This window comes from Strigops habroptila, chromosome Z, assembly GCF_004027225.2.
Source record: "Strigops habroptila isolate Jane chromosome Z, bStrHab1.2.pri, whole genome shotgun sequence".
Lineage (NCBI taxonomy): Eukaryota > Metazoa > Chordata > Aves > Psittaciformes > Psittacidae > Strigops > Strigops habroptila.
Genome location: NC_044302.2, coordinates 53805113 through 53824048, shown reverse-complemented (window position 1 = coordinate 53824048; position 18936 = coordinate 53805113). Strand labels below are relative to the sequence as shown.

General features: G+C 37.8%; 1 protein-coding gene across 2 annotated transcripts in view; it reads right to left on the bottom strand.

The window, feature by feature from the left end:
- Positions 1 to 14294, bottom strand: part of SLC27A6 (solute carrier family 27 member 6) — a 37201-nt gene extending 22907 nt beyond the window's left edge. The window contains exons 1-4 of one of the 2 annotated variants that reach the window (XM_030470070.1): positions 13701 to 14294; positions 4968 to 5174; positions 2571 to 2729; positions 1393 to 1517 (exon numbers count right to left, since the gene is read on the bottom strand). In XM_030470070.1, the coding sequence (XP_030325930.1) occupies positions 1393 to 1517; positions 2571 to 2729; positions 4968 to 5174; positions 13701 to 14214 (1005 nt within the window). In that variant the 5' untranslated portion in view covers positions 14215 to 14294. The remainder of the gene's footprint in view (positions 1 to 1392; positions 1518 to 2570; positions 2730 to 4967; positions 5175 to 13700) is intronic. The other variant, XM_030470071.1, reaches the window with a different exon arrangement.
- Positions 14295 to 18936: the final 4642 nt, after the last annotated feature.

Sequence of the window (18936 nt, the reverse complement as noted above, 5' to 3'; positions counted from 1 at the left end):
AAGACAACTTTGTTTACTAAGACATGTTCTTTCCAGACAATAGATTACTAAACCAAACTGAATGCAGAACAGGTTTCAGACACATCCTACTGCAAAAAATGTCTTCAAGAGCTGCTGCAGATGTGAGTGTCAGGCAGAAAGCTCAAACAAGACAAAACTAATCAGAAAGCCAAGCAAAGATCTATATGCTACCACAGAGACTTGCCAAAAGTTTTGTTCAAAATCTATGAAATAAGAAGCCACGCTGTGGCCTCCATTAGAAATATACCATTCATTTGAAGTTTAGTGTTAAAGAAACAAATGAAGCACTTAATTGCTATAGTTTTATATTTTTTTATAACTATAGTTATAGAAGGCCTTTATAGTGCTCTAACCTTGAAAATACCATCCACATATCTTCACAGAGCTTATGAACTTGTATTTGCCCTATCTTTCTCATGCTGCAAGTATATATAGTACTTTTATGTTAATGAAAGTTAAGGAGAGAGAACAATTTGGCAAATTATTTCACCTACTTGAAAAGTAACAGCAGATTATCTGACATATTTAAATCCTTCCACTTATTTCTGTGAAAATGTTTCTCTTACAGATTTAACATGACAAATATTTACTATTTTTCTTCAAGTACCTACCCATCAAACTATTTCATTTTATAATTTATTTTTTCTTGTTAAGGAGCACTATGTTTCTCCTTAGCCAGCTAGCAAAACACCCACCAAAACCAAAAAATCTATACAGCCTTACAAAGCAAAGAGTTTAGACATGCCAGCTCCTACAAAATAGTCTCATAAAGCAATAAATAGAATAATCCATCATTCTTGCTTTAAGATACTGAACAAGATAAATTGGGTAAAACAAAATACCATCCTCTAACTGTACAGTTAAAGGACAGAAGAGGAGAACAATTAATAACTCAAACTGCAAACACAGTTTGCAGATTAGTTCTTGTGCTCCTGCAAAAACATGACCTACAGAACTTGAGAGCTCTGACAGGTGCTGAGAAACAAAGTTTTGAAAACTCTGAAAAGACACTGAACAGTAATACCGGTTTTCTGAACTTAAATTGTGAAACTCCGTGAAATAATATTTTTTCACCAAATGATACTGCATCTGGTTTTAGTCTTGAAATCTTTTCTTTTAATACTTTAACATCTTCCTGATTCAAGCATGGGTTTTTTGTTTTTTGTTTTGGGGGGGGGGGTTATTTTTTTTTTTTTTTCAGTGTACAGATCACCAAATATTTGAAGAAGAAGAACCTCACATAAAAAAAAAAAAAAAGAGCAGAGGGACAGGCTCAGTAGAGTTTTATTTCCCTTTTAACATAATCACATTAAGAACAATAAATGTACATATGACTTACATGCAAATAGCTGTCACTTTCGTTCCACTTACCACTGGCTGGCTGCAAAGGTAACGGCAAAGTTCTCCAATATACTGGATGACAGTCACATCGTACTTTTTGCAGTCGCTCCAAAACTGACTAGCTGAAAACTTCTTTTTTAACACACAGGTTGCACCTTTATGGAAACAGTAGGAAAGGAAATGCAGCATTTTTCTCTACATGCCATTTTAGCTAGCTATGTCCACTATTTCTACAAAATACAACATACTAGGAACTGAGAGCAGCCTCGTTCAGAGAACTATATGATATTTAAGGTCTTTTATTAGAAAACTTGTGTTCAAATCTGGTAGACAAAGAAGGGGAACGAACCCAGTATCCTACTTGGTGAGACAGTAAACCTATAGATAAAAGGTTAAAAGCAAGAATACAGCTTATCTTTGTTGGAGTTGTTACATTATTCAAAAGAATTTAACTGAAAATATCCAAAAAAGTCAATCTGAATTAGAAAATCATTTGGGTATCACAGAAACTAATTTTTCAACAAAGAACATATTCATCAATCCAGATTCAGAAAGAATTAATCCATAACCCAACGATCTTTCCCGTGCTCTGACTTGTCCATGCTGCTTCAGGAAACAGGAAATACTTGCCATCAAATTCCAAGTAAATATTTTAGAAGAAAGTCATTGAGGACACTTATGGTGCCTCAGTAAAATGTGTATTTTATTGTCTGTGCCAAAACATCACACAAATTAACTCGAAAAAGTTATTTATCATCTAATGATATATGACAAAGCTGAATGTTTACTATACGTGTATTTGTCAGTCTTTTTAAGTTCATCAAAATACATTTTAGTACTATTCCTCTACCCAGTGCTTAGTCTGTACATGTACTAATGCACTATACACACTGCCAAAGTATTACATAGGTCCTTAAATTCTTTTTTACCTAAATATAGGAGAAAGTAAAAACATCTGTGACACAAATAACTGTAACTAATTCTTCTCCAATGCCACAAAGTTCACTTCTAAGAGGTCCTTCACTGTTACAACACCATCCTCCCCCAAAATACAGAAATATAAAGCTATTCTGAAAAGACTATTCATTTGATTTCAGCAAAGCATTAGTTTCCCTAATGGCAGTGAACCTAAGTATGTTTTACACATTTTAGTAATATTTTTAATATTCATATTCTCTATGAATACTATTGAGTGAAACAAGCCCTACCCAACTCAATGCATCCACCAATGCCAAGAAGAGATGCTGCGCTGTGGTAAAGAGGCAGAGTAATATAAATGATGTCATCTGCAGTAGCACCAAAAGCCCACAGTCCAGCAGCTCCTTTAAGAACCTGCATCTGACTGATGACTGCAGCCTTTGGAAGACCTGTAATGAAAACATAAAACCATGCCTAACACAATTTTTTTTTTTTTTTCCTGTGGAAGATCTCTAAAATCATAAAAGAATCAATTGTTTCTTCCTGACCAAATTTTCAGCCATCTATTTAGATGGCCACTAATAGACAACTGGCTGTTTAATACAGTATTACATGTTTGTTCGATACACATAAAGATACACAAACCAGTTTGTAACCTCATCTGTTGGTTAGCTAATCTGATGTCAAATCAATTCAAATAGGTGGAAACATGAAGAAACTCCATGGTTAGCATGCTATCGAACTATATAGAGCCAAATAAGGGCCAAAAGAAGGGCCAAAAGCATTTACTGTACATACAGACTTCCTCTAACATATAAAGAGACATTACACTAGATCTCTTTTAGGCAAGAGTCATACTGATTGTAATGTAATTAAGAAAGGTATGGGATCTAGACAAAGTAGATCACATAGTGGGTGCTTATCTAAGATGTGTACATCTAAGTCTACCAATTTGTTTTAGAACATTATGAAAACTATGTAAAATTTAAAAAAAACCCAAACCAACCAAACAAAAAAAAAAAAAAAAACCCAGCAGAAAGTCCACTCCAGTTAGGTTCTTCTTAGTGAGTTTCTTCAGGTTCAGCACAGAATTTCTGTTCAGGAACCTATAGACTCACACAAGGGCTTCTTGGGCTACTACTCTGGTACCCATTATTTTGAACAGGGAATGTGTTCTTGCTTCATATATGTTCTCACACATAGACACAAATTTCAGTCTGAGTCCTGATGATAAACAGCGAGAACTTAAAACACTTAAATTATCGCTGTTTAAAACATTAAAAATTTTTTTAAAATTTGATGGTTCACAAAGTTTTCTCACCTATTCTAGCACAGCCACCATTCATCTGAAGACTTACCTGGAGCTGCTAACTGAAAGTGTAATCTGTGGAGGTTCTAGCTACACTTTAAAGGTATTCCAAAACCCATCACACTAAACAGAAAAGTCAATAAGCCCATGTTGCCTGTGAACCACTTACAGCAAGAAGTACTCTGTAGAATCTTGACTTTTTAACTTCTACCTTTGCGGGCAGCTAGCTACAGACTTTGCAAGATACTTCTTTCTTTTAACTAAGTTTACTGGTCACTGATTTTAGGAGCAACACTATGCTCTTGTTGTATTTAGAAGTGTGAAAATGCTTAGTTACTGTAGATTAGAATTAGGCATTCCGCATTCTTCAGAATAAACAAACCTTACTCTTTTAGTTACATGGGTCATGTAAGTAAATTAATGTAATACATACAAGCATTCAAAAGTAATTTAAATTCTACAGAACTAAAATTTGAGACTTTACACAGATGTTCTGAATGCACTCATAAGAACAAAATCCTCCTACCTGGAGAATTCTATCATATTTTTCAGCTAGAACTCCTTACTTTTAACCAGAAGCTCATCCATGTTTATATTAGTAGTATTACAAGCATACCTGACTTCTTGGCAATATTTGTAACTTCCTAATTTTATGTCCTAGACTGACATTTTTATTTCCTGTTTTTCCCCAGAACCTGAAGCAAATAAATTAAACACTTATTTGTATGAGGGAACATAAACACATCTTCATTTTAAATCTTCTTGTGACTAAAACTGTTGTTTCCAGCTGAAAGATGAAATGCCAATATGCTTATCATCATGCTGCTTTTCATGTGAGTGATCAGGTTTTTTAAAGTCTTAGCTTCCTACCTGCTAGAGCACTGGTAATAAATTCAGCCATCTGTTTCTAAACTAAAAGGTTAGTAACTTAATCTTATTTTCTGACTCTAAAGTGACCTGCATAGCATATGACTTAATGAAGAAAAAACAAATGTCTATTTGGTTGTTTGAAGATTGTTTTCTAAAGCTCTAGTTACGATGTTAGCTATATTAGGTAGGCAGTGATATGTGATCAGAAAATAGTATTTACTATAATTGTAAACCCACCAAAAAAGCAAACTGTTTTATAACCACCTTAGCTGTGAAGTAAAAAGAGGTAAAGCTTCTGGCAGTATTTGCACAATGTGGCAGGAAAAAAAAAAAGAAAAGCTCATCACTGAATATAAACAGTCACTGACAAGAAACATGCTTATTTCCTACCATAATGTTTCTAAATAAGAAATATGATATTCTATTACAAAAAGATGAACTAAAAGATTAGAGTTTTGGAAAATAAAGTTTCTAGATGAAAGCTGAAGAAAAATATAGACTCTTGTACCTGTTGTTCCTGAAGTGAATATGTATAAAACAGATGACTTGAGGTTGTTGGCAGAGCGTCGATTAACTGGAACAGGGTCTTCAGATGCAGCCTCTATTTTGTCTAAAAGGGTATGCACACTTGAAAAAGTGGAGTCTTTCGTCATTATCCAAACACTAATATCTTTTTGGAGGTCAGGAAGAATTTCTTCCAGTGTCCCAAGCAAATCTTAAAAATGAACATAATTTAAAGTTACAACATCTCTTCAGAAAACTAGCAAATAAAATATTTTTCCCCAAAAAGTTTTATTCTTTATATTAGAAAGAGGAAGGAAACTCACCTCCATGGACATAAATAAATTAATGATGAACTAGAATGAAAATTCACTGAAAATATGATGTGGTAAAAATACTTCTGATCCCACAAGGTCTAATTGTCAACTAGCCCTCAAGCCAAAATGGTGAGCCTTGATTACGAGCCGCTGCATCCCACCTCATTTTGGATAATCCTTGGTCATTGCTAAGACCAGAAAGAAATGTAGTTAAGCTTCAACTTCAAATAAAATGAAGGAATCTGTTGAAGATGCAAGGCAAATATATACATAGCTGGTAATTGGAGTACAGCTTTCCATGAATGCCCTCAACAGCAATCTCTCATTGAGTGGTATTTTTTAACAAAGTAAAGTACAGAAGTGACCAATTTAAAAACACATAAACTATCATATATGTAAGTACCTGAATTTCACAGAATATAAATATGATACAGGCCTGTGGCTTATTCAGGCACTGCCGAAGAACCATGTGAATATTTACGTAGTGCTTTGAGTGTTTTAAATACCTTAATGCATCTGATTTTAGGTGTATCAGACAGTTTTATTTCATTTTTATTTTCTTATCACACGTTCATTCACTGAAAACTATTCCTTCACTGAAAGCCATTTCTTCTACCGGGTTTTACCTAAACATAAATACAAACTCACTTTTATAAAATAAAAACAGCAGCACAACTAAAGTCTATGATGTTGGCTTATTGGGAAGAAAACCATGACAGAGTCTGAGATTAAACAAAAAGGAAAAATATAACTAGAGGCCAATCCTTAAGTAATACATTTGGTATTTATGTTTATGTTTCTAAGCATTTTTACAAGCTGTCACTTTCTCAGAACACTGCACTGGCATTAAAGTACTAATCCAAGAACAGTCTCAAGAACAGGAATATTGCTTTCAATAGAACTATTCATATACTTAAAGTCTGATTTACACTTAAGTGCTTTGCTAGATCTCAGCCTATGTAATTAATCTTACAAATACCCCTGCGGGTATAAATTTATGTTACTACCTCAGGTTTTATAGATGAATAAACAAAGTTGACATCACTCACGCAGAACCTTATAATGAGGCATTGACAGAGCCAGCATTTCAAATCCTCATCAAGTCCAAATATGGATACCACCAATAGAACCCTCTTGCATAAATTCTACATGAAAATAACTGAAGATATTTAATCTTTCAGAAAACTACTTTTCTAATGACAGACTGCTTTATGTATTTTAATGAAAGACATACTAATCTCTGTTACTATAACAGAGATCAGCTTACTGCTGCCAACTAAACATATGTCTTGCAAACCTAAAGCCTACAGAGTACAAGTCCTATATATTTCATGAATGCTTAGCAAATAGATCTGATGAAGTATGACATCAAAATTTTTGTGTTCTAACTTCCTTGTATTGCAGAGTGATTTCAGGAAGGAATCACCCGAATAATTGTGAAAATCTAAAAGACAGATAGCCTCCTGTTTAAATCACCGGAGTATCAACCCCTTCCATTAAACATAACAATAGAATGAAAAAATGTGAACATAAAATAATGTTAAGGACAATAGTGTTAACTGCAGGAAACCTGATGCACTGAAAGTCAAGGTTCATTGGCATAATAATTCTGGTTTGCTGTCATATTCATTGGCATAATAATTCTGGTTTGCTGTCATATTGTAAAACTAGTGTATAATTTTTAAGTAATAAATATGAAAATACAACAGTGTTATTTCTAATGAAAACCAGCCGTTAATCAATCGTGACAGAATAACTATATACTTCTTTCTTCTTCATTTTTGTCTTCCTCTTATTCATACCTATAGACATGTACCTGCTAAACATACAAACGATAGCTTGTATAGGTGCAACTTAGTCTGAGAACCTAGCAAAAGAAACACAGGTGTTAGAAGCGGCTGCAGCTGTGATCATTGCAGCACTTCCTTGTTTTGCATAGATAAATTCATTCGTTCTTGCATTTCCTGAAATTGTTTTGCTTTTCATATTTTTGAAAATGATGAAGATGAAACTGTATTACCTATCAGTTCTTAACATGTATACAGAAGACATTTTTGTTTCGGACTGCATGACCTGAAGAAACTCACAAATATTCTTAAATCCTAAGAAGTATTCAGAAGTTCTAGATTACATGTGCGCCAAGTGCTTTGTGTATTTGGGTAACACAAAGTGCAAGCCTGTCAAAAGAAGAGGACAGACTTTTTCTCCCCCACCACCCCTTTTCTTTTGTTCCTTCAAAGGAAGAAAGATGGCAACTACTGATTTCAACTCTATAGACAAAATAATTTAAGATTCAAGAATGACAGGAGGGCATAGCTCCCTTTTGGTAGAATGAAACATATTTACTCTAAATAACTAAGAGCAATCTTCAAATAAAACATACATGCTGTTTATTGTTTCTGTAAGTAGTCACTCAAAAAACCTTTGTTTTTTGCTGTTGCACAGAGGCTTGCTTGATTTTTCAACTACAATTGAACTATGAATCAATTATAAAACAGAGTTTTTCTTCTGTGCTCAGGAATCTAGTACTTGGAACAATATGTAAACAGCTTGTAATTATATGTTACCTTGAAAGAAATTTCTAGTTACATAGCAGAGAACAGCAGAAACAAGAAGCGATTTCCTGAATTAGAAAAAGTAATTTAAAACAGCTGTATTTGAAGTGCCAGAAGCTGAAAATTACTTCTGGAACACAAGGAGCATGGGGTCTTTGAAGATAACTTTCAGTTGTACTAACATATTTCCAAAGAATAATGCTGTTACTAGCCAACTGATGTTTTGTTCCATGAACAAAGAACTTGTGTGCCACATGTTGTGTAGGGCTTATCTTTACATATTATCTTGTCCACATGTCAGGAAAGAACAGCTCTGTTGGAGGAACTAAAGTTTGATTATTTCTAGAGGTACCTGGTATGTGTACTTTACCATACAGGAAAGCAATTTAGCTATTTAATCTTATGGTTTCACTAAAGTACTTGTTTACTTTTTACAGTCTGAAAGTATATCAGGTCTTTGTTTATTTGTTTTGGAAGAAATGACTGTTTATCTAAAGTTTGGCAATGTAGTTAGCAGTTCTGTGTGCATCTGTGTGCATTCATACGTAGTTTGTACAGGAATATTCACCATTTGCTATTTAGCTTCTACTGGGGAAAAAAAAAAACCCAAACAAAAAAACCCTGTCATTGGTCAAGATAAATATGCTTCTCCACTTTTTTTTTTTTGTTTCTCTTTTTTTCGCTGTTGCTTTTAAAGAATTCATTGTTCAACAAAAAGTTTACATAACTTCCATTAAACTAGTTACATGGATATGTAACTCTCATCTTTTCAGAAAGCAAGGAAAATATGTTTTCATTTTGAACTTCTGTCTTAGACCTCAAGTTGCAGAAAAGGGTTTTTATGTTATTTTTTAGCAAAGAAACAATGCAGCCTGTTGTCAAGGACACAGTCCTACACTGATGAAAGGAATTATGAGATCAACTTGTACTGAACAGAAAGTTACTTGGAAGGAAACTGTATGAAATGTTTTTTACATAGCTTTGATGTGTACCCTGGTTGATACACTCAGTAAGCCATGGCAAGTCCAAACTCTTCCCTACATCAGCCTCAGAAAATAATTGTTATTTGTGTTTGATGCCCCAAGTGACTCCTTACCCTGAGCACCTATTTTCACTAAGTAATAATAACAGAAATTAAAAATCTGTTTTGGCCCAGGATCAGTGTTTGTATCTTGAAATGCCGCTGAATGCAGTAAAGGTAGTAAAACAGAAACCAGCTTGGGAATCACAGTTAGCACTGTTTTCCATTGAAAGGCCATCTCAGACAGAGACAGTAAAAGCAAGTGATCAAAAAGACATGTTGACTAACAGCAGGTAAGAGTGCCTTCTGCAGGTCTTCTATGGTTTCCCTGTCCTAAATGTTTCAGTCTAAACAGCTTTTTATCCCAAATAGTTAAGAAAAGATAGTTTTGGTAAAATCCATTATTTTTTTCACTCAGTTACTAAGACATAAGAGAGAATACTGCTACTTGTGTATAGTACCATGTGACCTTAATTTACACATACTAAGAAAGACTGTTTACTCACTCCAGGATATAGGTATCTTCTGTCTGAACTTTACTTCTGCCAGTATAAACCCTGGTTCTGAGCTTGAATGGAAAGAAGTTCAGAACACACTCAGAAGCCGCAGAAAACACTGCTGGTGCATCAAAAGTAAAGAATCCTGTCCAGGAAAATGCTATACTCGCACAGCTGGCAGATGCAATTCTGTACAAGATTTCAAAATCACAGAACAGCTGTGTTTGGAAGGTACCTCTGGAGGTCATACTGGTCCAACACCACTGCTCAAGCTGGCCCACATAGAGCAGGCTGCCCACACATGTCTATGCAGCATGTACACTCCCTGAATAGCCTTTGCTACCAGGACTTCAGTAAATAAATCCCGTGGAGTTAAATAATACAGTCATTGCACAGTTGAACCCTCACATCAAAAATCATGATGGCAATCAGGGGTGTCCTGCTAAAACCTGAACTCTACCGAGCAGCTACACTATAAATGCACTGGCAAATTCCATTTGTACCTTCTGGTGGGTCATTAAATTTTAAGTGTTGTTTAATAGTACTGCTGTTACACAGCTACTGTCCAAAAGACAAAATGTAACCCCATGTTCAAGCAAGACTCCAGTGAATATAAATATTCCCTAGAAAGGACACATTGCCTTAAAGGTGCCTTTGTTTTAAGCAGTACCTTTCTCCTCTGTTGCACCAGTATTTTTTAAACAAGTAAGGGTGGCATAATCTGGTAACATATGTAGCTAAGGACCCATACCTTTTAAACAGGTCAGATTGCTGTCAGATAATGCTGGTGGTCCTGATAGATGGGCATACAGCTGCTTTTTTTCTCCTTTACAAGTTCCTACTTTACTTACATGTTAGTTAATGGTTTTTTTATTAAAATGCAGTTTTAAACTCCAACTTTTGAATCTCTTTCAACATTCCCCAGAATGGGAGTGGTGGTAGACAGTTTTTCTGGGAATGGAAGTGTGAGAATGTTATGTAACAAATTTAAGCAAGAGGTAACTGCTTTGGGAGCACAGCAGGCAAATAAAAGTAGCTAAAGCAAAAGCTCGCTCTCTGCCACAAAGGCTAGTGGAAATACTGCAAAGAAACACAAACTCAAAATATCTGCAAATCAGAGAATCTGTATTTGCCTTACAGCCTGCAGTTGAATGAGAAAGAAAAAAACCAAGTTACGAGATTTCACTAAATTCATTAAAAGAACGTTGCAATCATAGAAAAAATTCAACCTTTTAGAGATAGCAATTTCATATAAGAAACAAACAAGAAGGAGAAATTTTGATGTTTTTATAGCATATCTTAGGCTTAAAAATAAAACATTCAATTGCAGAAAATTTGTAGAATACGTAAGTCAAAACCAAACCCCCCAAACTTAATTACTATTGGAAGACTCCCATCTAAAGTTAGAAGAAGCAATCAAAATATCAGGGAATTGTAAGACCAGAAGAAAGTCTGACTGCGAGTGCTGAAGGAAAGACAAGATGATACTAATTGGACCAGGTTACCAAACCATAACCTCTGAAAAATATGCAGGCACAAAAGAAAACTGGAGAGTACAAATTCCGCAAATTAAAGTCATCTTGCAAGAGACAGCAGGAAACACTGAACAAGGCATGGAAGCAAATGCAACCATGAATAGTACTGAGCCTATTTGGATAAAGGTAAAAAGCAAAAGCATTTGGAAAAATGACAACGTGTACCAAGATGCAATCATCTCTCGCAGAGAAAGGCTGCACCACCATTCTGAGCAGGGAAGATTAATAATAAACAATTATCTGTGGGAACTGTTCCATCTGGAACAGAAGGTGGAAGATTCCCTTCGGCACAAAACAAACCATAATATTAAGTGGATTTGAATACAGGTTCCTGATTTAATGTGCCATTACAGACAACAATTTCAAGAGCAAATTTGGTATTGCTGAGCACAAATAGTCAATGAGCAAAGTGTTAAGTGGATGATATCCGCTGTGCTGCAGTATATGAACAAAATCAAAGGTCATCCAAGACACTGAAACGATCGTTTTGTAAATGTTAAAGAAATGGAATGGCTAAGTCAAGCATATATTTGCTTGTGGAGGGTGAAATATATATATATAGTTTTTAATTTAGAATTTCCACTATCCAGAGATAATACCATTACATACTAATCTCTGATTAAAAAAACAATCTTAGTTGCCAAACATGATGCCTGACTATGACAATGATAGATAATGGACCACAGGTTGATTGGTTTTAGTGTAAATATTTTGCAAAAAAATCTACTGTGTTCAAGCTATGCACAGTCCTGTGGAAAATTGTGCCACAAAAGCAAAAAACACAGCAAAGTTCAAGTCATTCTTACTGGTAAGGAAGAATCCCTTGAAACACACACACACTGGATGAAAAGATGTTTACAGACCTCTGAGAATTAGCTAACTGTGTAACCTCAGTGTTAAATAGTGCCCTGCAATTTTTACAAACATGAAGAGGAAATTACCATGCACAATAATTATGCATAATATGTTTTTGTTTCAAGAGTGGTATGAGTTAGTCCTCACAGTCACCAAACAGTATATGAATCTTCAATTGCGAAACCCGGGCTCCTGTAGAGAGGCTCCTTTTCGATACGACGTGGCCAATAAACAAGAACATAGCAGAACTTCAGCTTCTTTCACAGACAGATAAAAAATAGCCTCTAAGTCCCAAAAAGGAATACTGCAGAGCCTTGCAGGTTTGAGGGACTGACAAATGTAATGCAAAGACTAAAACACATGAATAAATTAAGAAAACCAAAATACAAAAGACCAGCTCAGAGACTAATTTATTGGTATACCTTTGGTATTACCTGTCTGCACATAGCTCTTCTTTTGCGAGTAGAAGCAGACTCATAAAGTTAGTTAACACAGTCACTCTTACTATTGGCTGCTGGTAACAGTGAAGAGTAGAGAAACACAGATCCCATTCCTGCTTCACTAGTGGTTTTTTCATTCATTAATTAACTTCTCATTTTAATAAAGATACTCTTAAATAAAAGTTTTGATCCAAAGTTCTCCCTCACCACAGACAATGAGCAAGAATTTCCTGAATATTAATTAATTCCTCAATCCATACACACAAAAGCATATATTCATGACAGGGTGTTAAATTATGGTGTTTTTTATCAAGTAAGAAGGCAAAATTGAAAATTGTCAGTTCAGAAGCATTGTTGACACGTGTTTTGGGATTATATTTAAGTTGGCTTTTGTTTCATTCTCTTGTTTTAATTACCAAGCATTCTTAAACCAGCATACCATATACAATCAGAATGGCAAAATTTATAATTGCAAAACATGCAAGGGGAAAAATCTTAAGTATATTTTTGAAAGCTGAAATTTGCAGCAGCAGAGAACAAATGGGTGGAAATTCCACCATTTAGGTTTCATGGATGCAAAACCCCACAGCCTGTGTAATAGGAACAAGGCAAGAACTTATGAAATGGAGTAAGGCAGGTTAGACTTGAAATAATAATTTTAGAGAGGCAAAACAACATTACTATTTAATATCCTGAAATACCCTCCTCAAACCAAATGTCAAGGTTCTGTGTGATCTTTTAGTATTGCAGGTTTACTTGCACTTGAGCATAAATGCTAAGACAAGTTTAGATTTTGGATCTGTCTTCAGTTTGTACATTCAATTTATACACAATTGAAGCCTACTTTGAATAGAAAATGCACAGTATGCCTACATAAGGATTTTAAATTCTTTTGAAGAACTCAATAAAAATGTAGTACTTCGGAAACTTATGTAATACTATTATTTCCTATTCAATTTCTTCTACAATCCAACACCAACAGTAAGTTGGTTATTAAAAATCAATTCCCTACGTGCTACACCTGTAAAAAAACCCCCTCAGTTTTAGCCCCTAGAAGACTGTGAACAGCTATGCAACAGAGTCTGAGCTTAGACCTTCGAGTTTGCAGAGTGGTTTTCATCACTAGAAAGGAAGGGAGGTAGTACAGGAGAACAAACCTTAGGGCTTAAGTGAGATTAAAATTGATGTTTTAAAAAGAAATGGGAAATTAATAGACCATTTTAATCTTTTCTGAAGCACATTAAGGAACTACTGGAGCAATTAACTGCTTGGAACAGGCTGTACTGTTGCAAACTTTCCTGCAACATATATTTTAAAGGTTTAAAGGATATCCCCAAAGCATGGGTATACTTGATCCTGCCTTAGAAGCTTACAATTTATGACCTCCTGAAGCCCCTTCTACCCTAGGTTTCTTTCATTCTGTGAAAATTTTAAAAGCAGGTTTTCAATAAAGAAGCTGGAGAGACAGTCACGGGGGAGATGTGACAACTCAGGATGCACAAATCAGGCATATACTGTACCTGCTCCCACAACCAGTATCTTGGGCTCGCAGCTACTGACACAGTGCAGGAGAGATCTGGAGCGGACATTGAAGTTGAGAAAAGCCACCACGCAGCCCAGCTTGGCCAGTCCGAACCACACGTGGATGAAATCTGGCTCGTTGCCCATCAGCAAGGCCACCGTGTCGCCCTTCTTCAAAGCCCCATGGTGTAGGAAGACCTGTGCTACCCTGTTACTTCTCCTGTCTACATCCCAGTAGGTGTGCACCTTCCCTTCATAGATAAGAAATGGCTTGTGGGGCTGCTTCTCAGCCAGCTTCACAAACTTGTCCAGGATGGTGATAATCCTCCCTTGCAGCCGGTACGTCTCCACTCTCAGCCCATACATAAGTACTTTCAGCAGGTACCTCAGGTCTGCCCAGAAGTAGGGGAAGATGACTCTCTGGATGAGGTACATGGAGACAATTCCGGCGGCAGCGCCCGGTACCCAGGCGGGCAGCACTGGGAGTGGATAAATCTCGTCCCAGCCACTCATTTCCCTACAGCCAGGCGGCTTGACACACGAGCCGGGACGCGAGGAGCGGACAGGCAGGGTGCAGAGTCTGAGAAGAAAGCCAGCAAGGGCTGGGGCTTTTCCCTCCTTCTCCTCTTGTAGGGCGGTGCGCTATCGCCAGCGGAAGCCCGCACCAGCTCCGGGCCAGGCAGCTGCTGGGCAGCTGGGGAGCTGGCAGTGACCGCCCTGCCGCCCGAGGCGCCCGCCCGGCTCAGCCTCCCACCGCTGCGGCAGGCCCGGCACGTGCGGGCGGCAGTTCCCGGAGGGAGCGGCGAGGGCGGGCGGGGCGGCGAGGCGAGGTTCCCGGCGCACGGGTCGCACCGAGTTGCTGCGGGCGGCGAGGCGGGGGCTACTCCCTGAGCCGGTTGCGTGAGGCGCGGTGTGCTGCCTCACCCCACCCCATCGCCGGGAGCCTGGAAGGCTCGGTGAGGCGGCGGCAGAGCGATGGCCCCCATCCCTGGGAGGTCAGGTGCCCTCCCACCGGGCTGCTTCCTAGTTACTTGCGCCGGTTTGGCCCCGAGAAGTCAGTTATCACCGCTGGTCCCTGGGGCTCGGCGTCCAGGTGCTGTCGCCACAGCGGCCCAGGCAGCCCGCTGCCCGTGCTTACACCCCACCTGGGCCTCCGGAGCAGCTTTACATTGAGGATACCAGCACTGCAACTACCCCGGGTCCACGAAATACCTTAAAGAGTTGCTCTGTCCGCCTGGAAACGGGACTGGGCCAAGGCTGAGGGTCAGCACACCATGCAAATGTTGCCTTTGTCCTAAGGGAGGTATACCACTGGCAAGAAGCAGTCACACCTGGGCATGGTGCTGATCCCGATGCTGCAGAGGTCTGTACCCCAAGCGCTTCAACATGCTGGTGGCTCTGCACCCGCTGCTGTTGCTCTTGGTGAGGTGCATGATGGTGCTTACCTGTTTAGTGCAGCCAAGTCTGGAGTTATGTGGACCATGGAATGTCTAAATTGTGAGATCTGAAAGCTGACAGTGTGGCCTTGGTGGTCTTCTTCAGACACGAAGCCAGCTTGCTCTGTTATTTGTGCACTTTGGAGTCAGTGAGGGCTGCCTTCTCTGGACAAAGCAGAAATTTATATACCAGAGGATACTTCTTCCAGACTCTCATTGAACTTTATGAACAGCTTGGAAGGAATCCCATATCTGAAAGGATATGCTAACCTTCTTTTGAAACTGGCTAGCATAAGTATTAGTAGAAACCCTGAACAAAGTAGTAAAGCCTGAACAGTAACAGCAACTCATCAATGGATTCTTTCTAGAATCCTCCTTTACTATATTCCTGGAGAAATTGTCTTCTCCAGGACCTGGATAGGTGTATTTTTTGCTGGGTTGGAAACTGGCTGGAAGGCCAAGCCCAAAGAATGGTGGTAAATGGTATCACATCTAGTTGGTGACCGGTCACTAGTGGTGTCCCTGAGGGCTAAGTGTTAGGGCCAGTGTTGTTTATTATCTTCATTGATGATGTGGATGAGTGGATCAAGTGTGGTAAATTTGCGGACAACCCTAGGTTGATCTGCTGGAGGGTAGGAAGGCTCTGCAGAGCGATCTGTACAGGCTGGATCAATGGCCTATGGTCAATGGTATGAGGTTCAACAAAGCCAAGTGCTGGGTCAGTGGGTGATGAGCAGTTGTATTGTGCGTCACTGTTGTTTGGTTAGGGGTTTTGTTTGTTGGGTTTTTTTTTTTTCCTTTTAGTTTTATATCACCTTGTTATTTCCCTTTTCATTATTATTGGTATTATACTGTACTTTATTTTAATTATTAAATTGTTCTTACCTCATCCCATGGGTTTTACTTTTTCTTTCCTGATTCTCCCCATCCCACTCTGAGAGGTGGAGTGACTGCGTGAACGAGTGAGTGGTTGTGTGGTACTTAGTCACTGGCTTCTTCCCTGCTTCTGCCCAGGTCTTTCTCTTTATGTCTAAAGATCTCCTTAGTGTCTTTTAGAGCCTTATGACAGAAACAAGAAAATTGGTGTCATTGAAGCGTGAGTGAAAATGTTCATGGATGAGGTAGCAACAGCTGCAAAAAAGCTGAAAGGATGATCTGTACTGGTAATGAAGAACAGTTTCCAGGCAATCAGAATAAGAAACGTACTGTTTCTGGCAAGCCCAGGAGGCCTACATTCTGATTAAACCACAGCACAAATGATGTGTTAAGGGATAAACCCGCTCTCTCACTTGTGGAGGATAACAACAACGTTCCAGAATATCACATATGCCATTGCTCTCCTGTTACCCCATAGGTGGTAGGAAAACATGGAACTAATAAAAAACTCAAGAGATGTAATTCAAATGCTGCAAATAGATTCCTCAAATTATTGTGTTATTACAAGAAGATTTTCCCTCTGTGGTAAATGTGATACAGATTTCTGCTCTACAATCTCAAACTTGTAAGTCACTCTAAATCACAGTGCACGCTGCCTTGTTTAATGTTTGAAAAAGTTACTGCAGAACTGAAACAACAGATCATTGATTTCTCAGGCATTTTGGCATACATTCCATGTCATGCAGTTGGAGAAATGGTACTATATTGCTGAGAGAAAGGAGCTTTTGAAGATATGTGTTTTACCAATTCCCCAGTAATCTTAACAGGAAAAGTTCAGTTTATTCTGGTTTTTTCCTGCTCTTGAAACTGAGGGACACAAAAATAATAGAATTTTAATTCTGGCCATTTGGCTCAAGACAAAGCTCAGCTTCATGCTCATTACTTTATGTCATTTGAAAAAGCTTCTTAGCTCCTTAAGACCCTGGGAATCATATGAACTGTCTTTCCTGCGGTCCCATTAAGCACTGAGAATTGGATGAGAGGATCAGGGAGAAAGGTGGGCTGAGGCAGTGACAAACATGTTGAAAAGTGGCAGGCAATAGCTTCTTACACTGCTTTTCAATAGTAAGAATGCTCCTTACTACTGGAACATCTTTTCTTTAGGCCGTTGCATAGTCAAGCTGTGTTAAATCATGAGTGGCCTTTGTCAGCTCCAACTGCAGAATAATCAGTTTTTAGCTCAAAACTCTATTGTTTTAACTAATTTGCAGCATAAAGTTTTAAATCTAGACCAACTCGTTTGGCTTCACCCCAAGGGAATGGAGAACAGACGCTTGAAAAGCTGAGTTCTGTTCTCAGCTGGCTCTAGTACCAGTGTTATTTTTTGGTTTACCACTAAGACTGAGGCCTGATTAGATTAAGAATGTATAGGCACAGCTTTGTTATATGGGTGCTGCCCGGACATACATTGGAAACAAATTCAGGCAAACTAAATAGTGCAAAACTAGATTACAAATAGATTTTGTGGCTCTTTAAAGGTGATAATGGCAGTGGGCTGATAGTTTTTTATTGATGCGGCAATGTTCCTTACTTGTAAGGTGTAGTGGAGGTATCTACATATGTTGTATCATATATAGATGTACAATTACAGAAGACAGAAGTATTTAGTTTTTCAACTGGTGAGCATCACTTCTTCCAGAAACATGTTGTGTGAGGAGTCAGAATTTTATCTGGCTTTTCTTAGGTGAAAGTTTGGGCCAGTGTTTTGTGGTTTGGGGTTGTTGTGGGTTTTTTTGTTGTGGGTTTGTTTTCTTTCCTTTTTTTTTTTTTTTTTTTTTTTTGTGTTGGTTAGTTGGTTTTGTTGTTTTGTTGGGTTTTTTTGGTTGTTTGGTTTTTTGGGTTGTTTTTTAATAAATAAGAAGTAAATTAAATGCTATGGTAACCTGTCCTTAAAGTAACTTAAAAAACCCACTGTACTGTTACTTGGTTGACTAGAGTTTGGCATTGTTAACTGCTATGTAAATGTGCATAAATAATGAATAAAGGGAAAGACTGTGAGCTATCCTTACAAGTTGATTTGAAAGAAGAAGATAAAGGGAGGTTGAAAGATACTTTGGTTTGCAATGATTAGTTTGAAGAAGGGAGAAAGAAAGCAGAAGGGGAAGCATTCTGCCATGTAGTGCAGACATGGCAAGAAATGAGAACAAAAGTGCTTGAAAAGTCAGATCTACGTAAAGCTGTGGGTATACTGATGAGAGAAAGGAAAAGCCGTAGGTAATTGATAGGTAATTGATAGAGCATAAAAGGAAGATAAATACAGAATAACCTGTGAATGAGAGAGATGTATTTTAAATACACTGTGCTGTGAGTTGAAAATCAGAGAGGCAAGTGAGCAGGAGATTGCATTTACTAACGGGTCTAATGATTGGCACATCATCAAAGACATTAGTCATGAGACCAGTGAAAAAAGAATTTTGTGCTTTAGATGTTATCAGTGCTGCTAATCCCAAAGAACAGAAATGACAAGCAAGATCCTAACGTAATGACTCTGATACACTGAAATACTTAGTTTCAAAGAAAAATTGTGGTTTTGTGATCTCTGAATTGTCCGTCTTCCTCTCAACCATGCCCAGAAATTATATCAGTCTTCTGTACTGATTATCCAAGTTTCTTTGTAAGGTGAAGATTAATTTACATCTTGTCATCCTCCCCTAGGGAAGAAGGATATTTCTATAGTTCTATAAGTTGTTTTTCAGTAATTTTCACATTTGCATAAAAATGGGTAAGCTGAGGCAGGAAATTTCATTAGACAATGAAAGAGTCACAGAGTTCAGGTGAAACAATACTGGAGTTGGATTTGATCACTGTCTGTGCCACAATTCCTGTGTGATGCTAGATTTATCACTTATGCCCTCCCCAAATT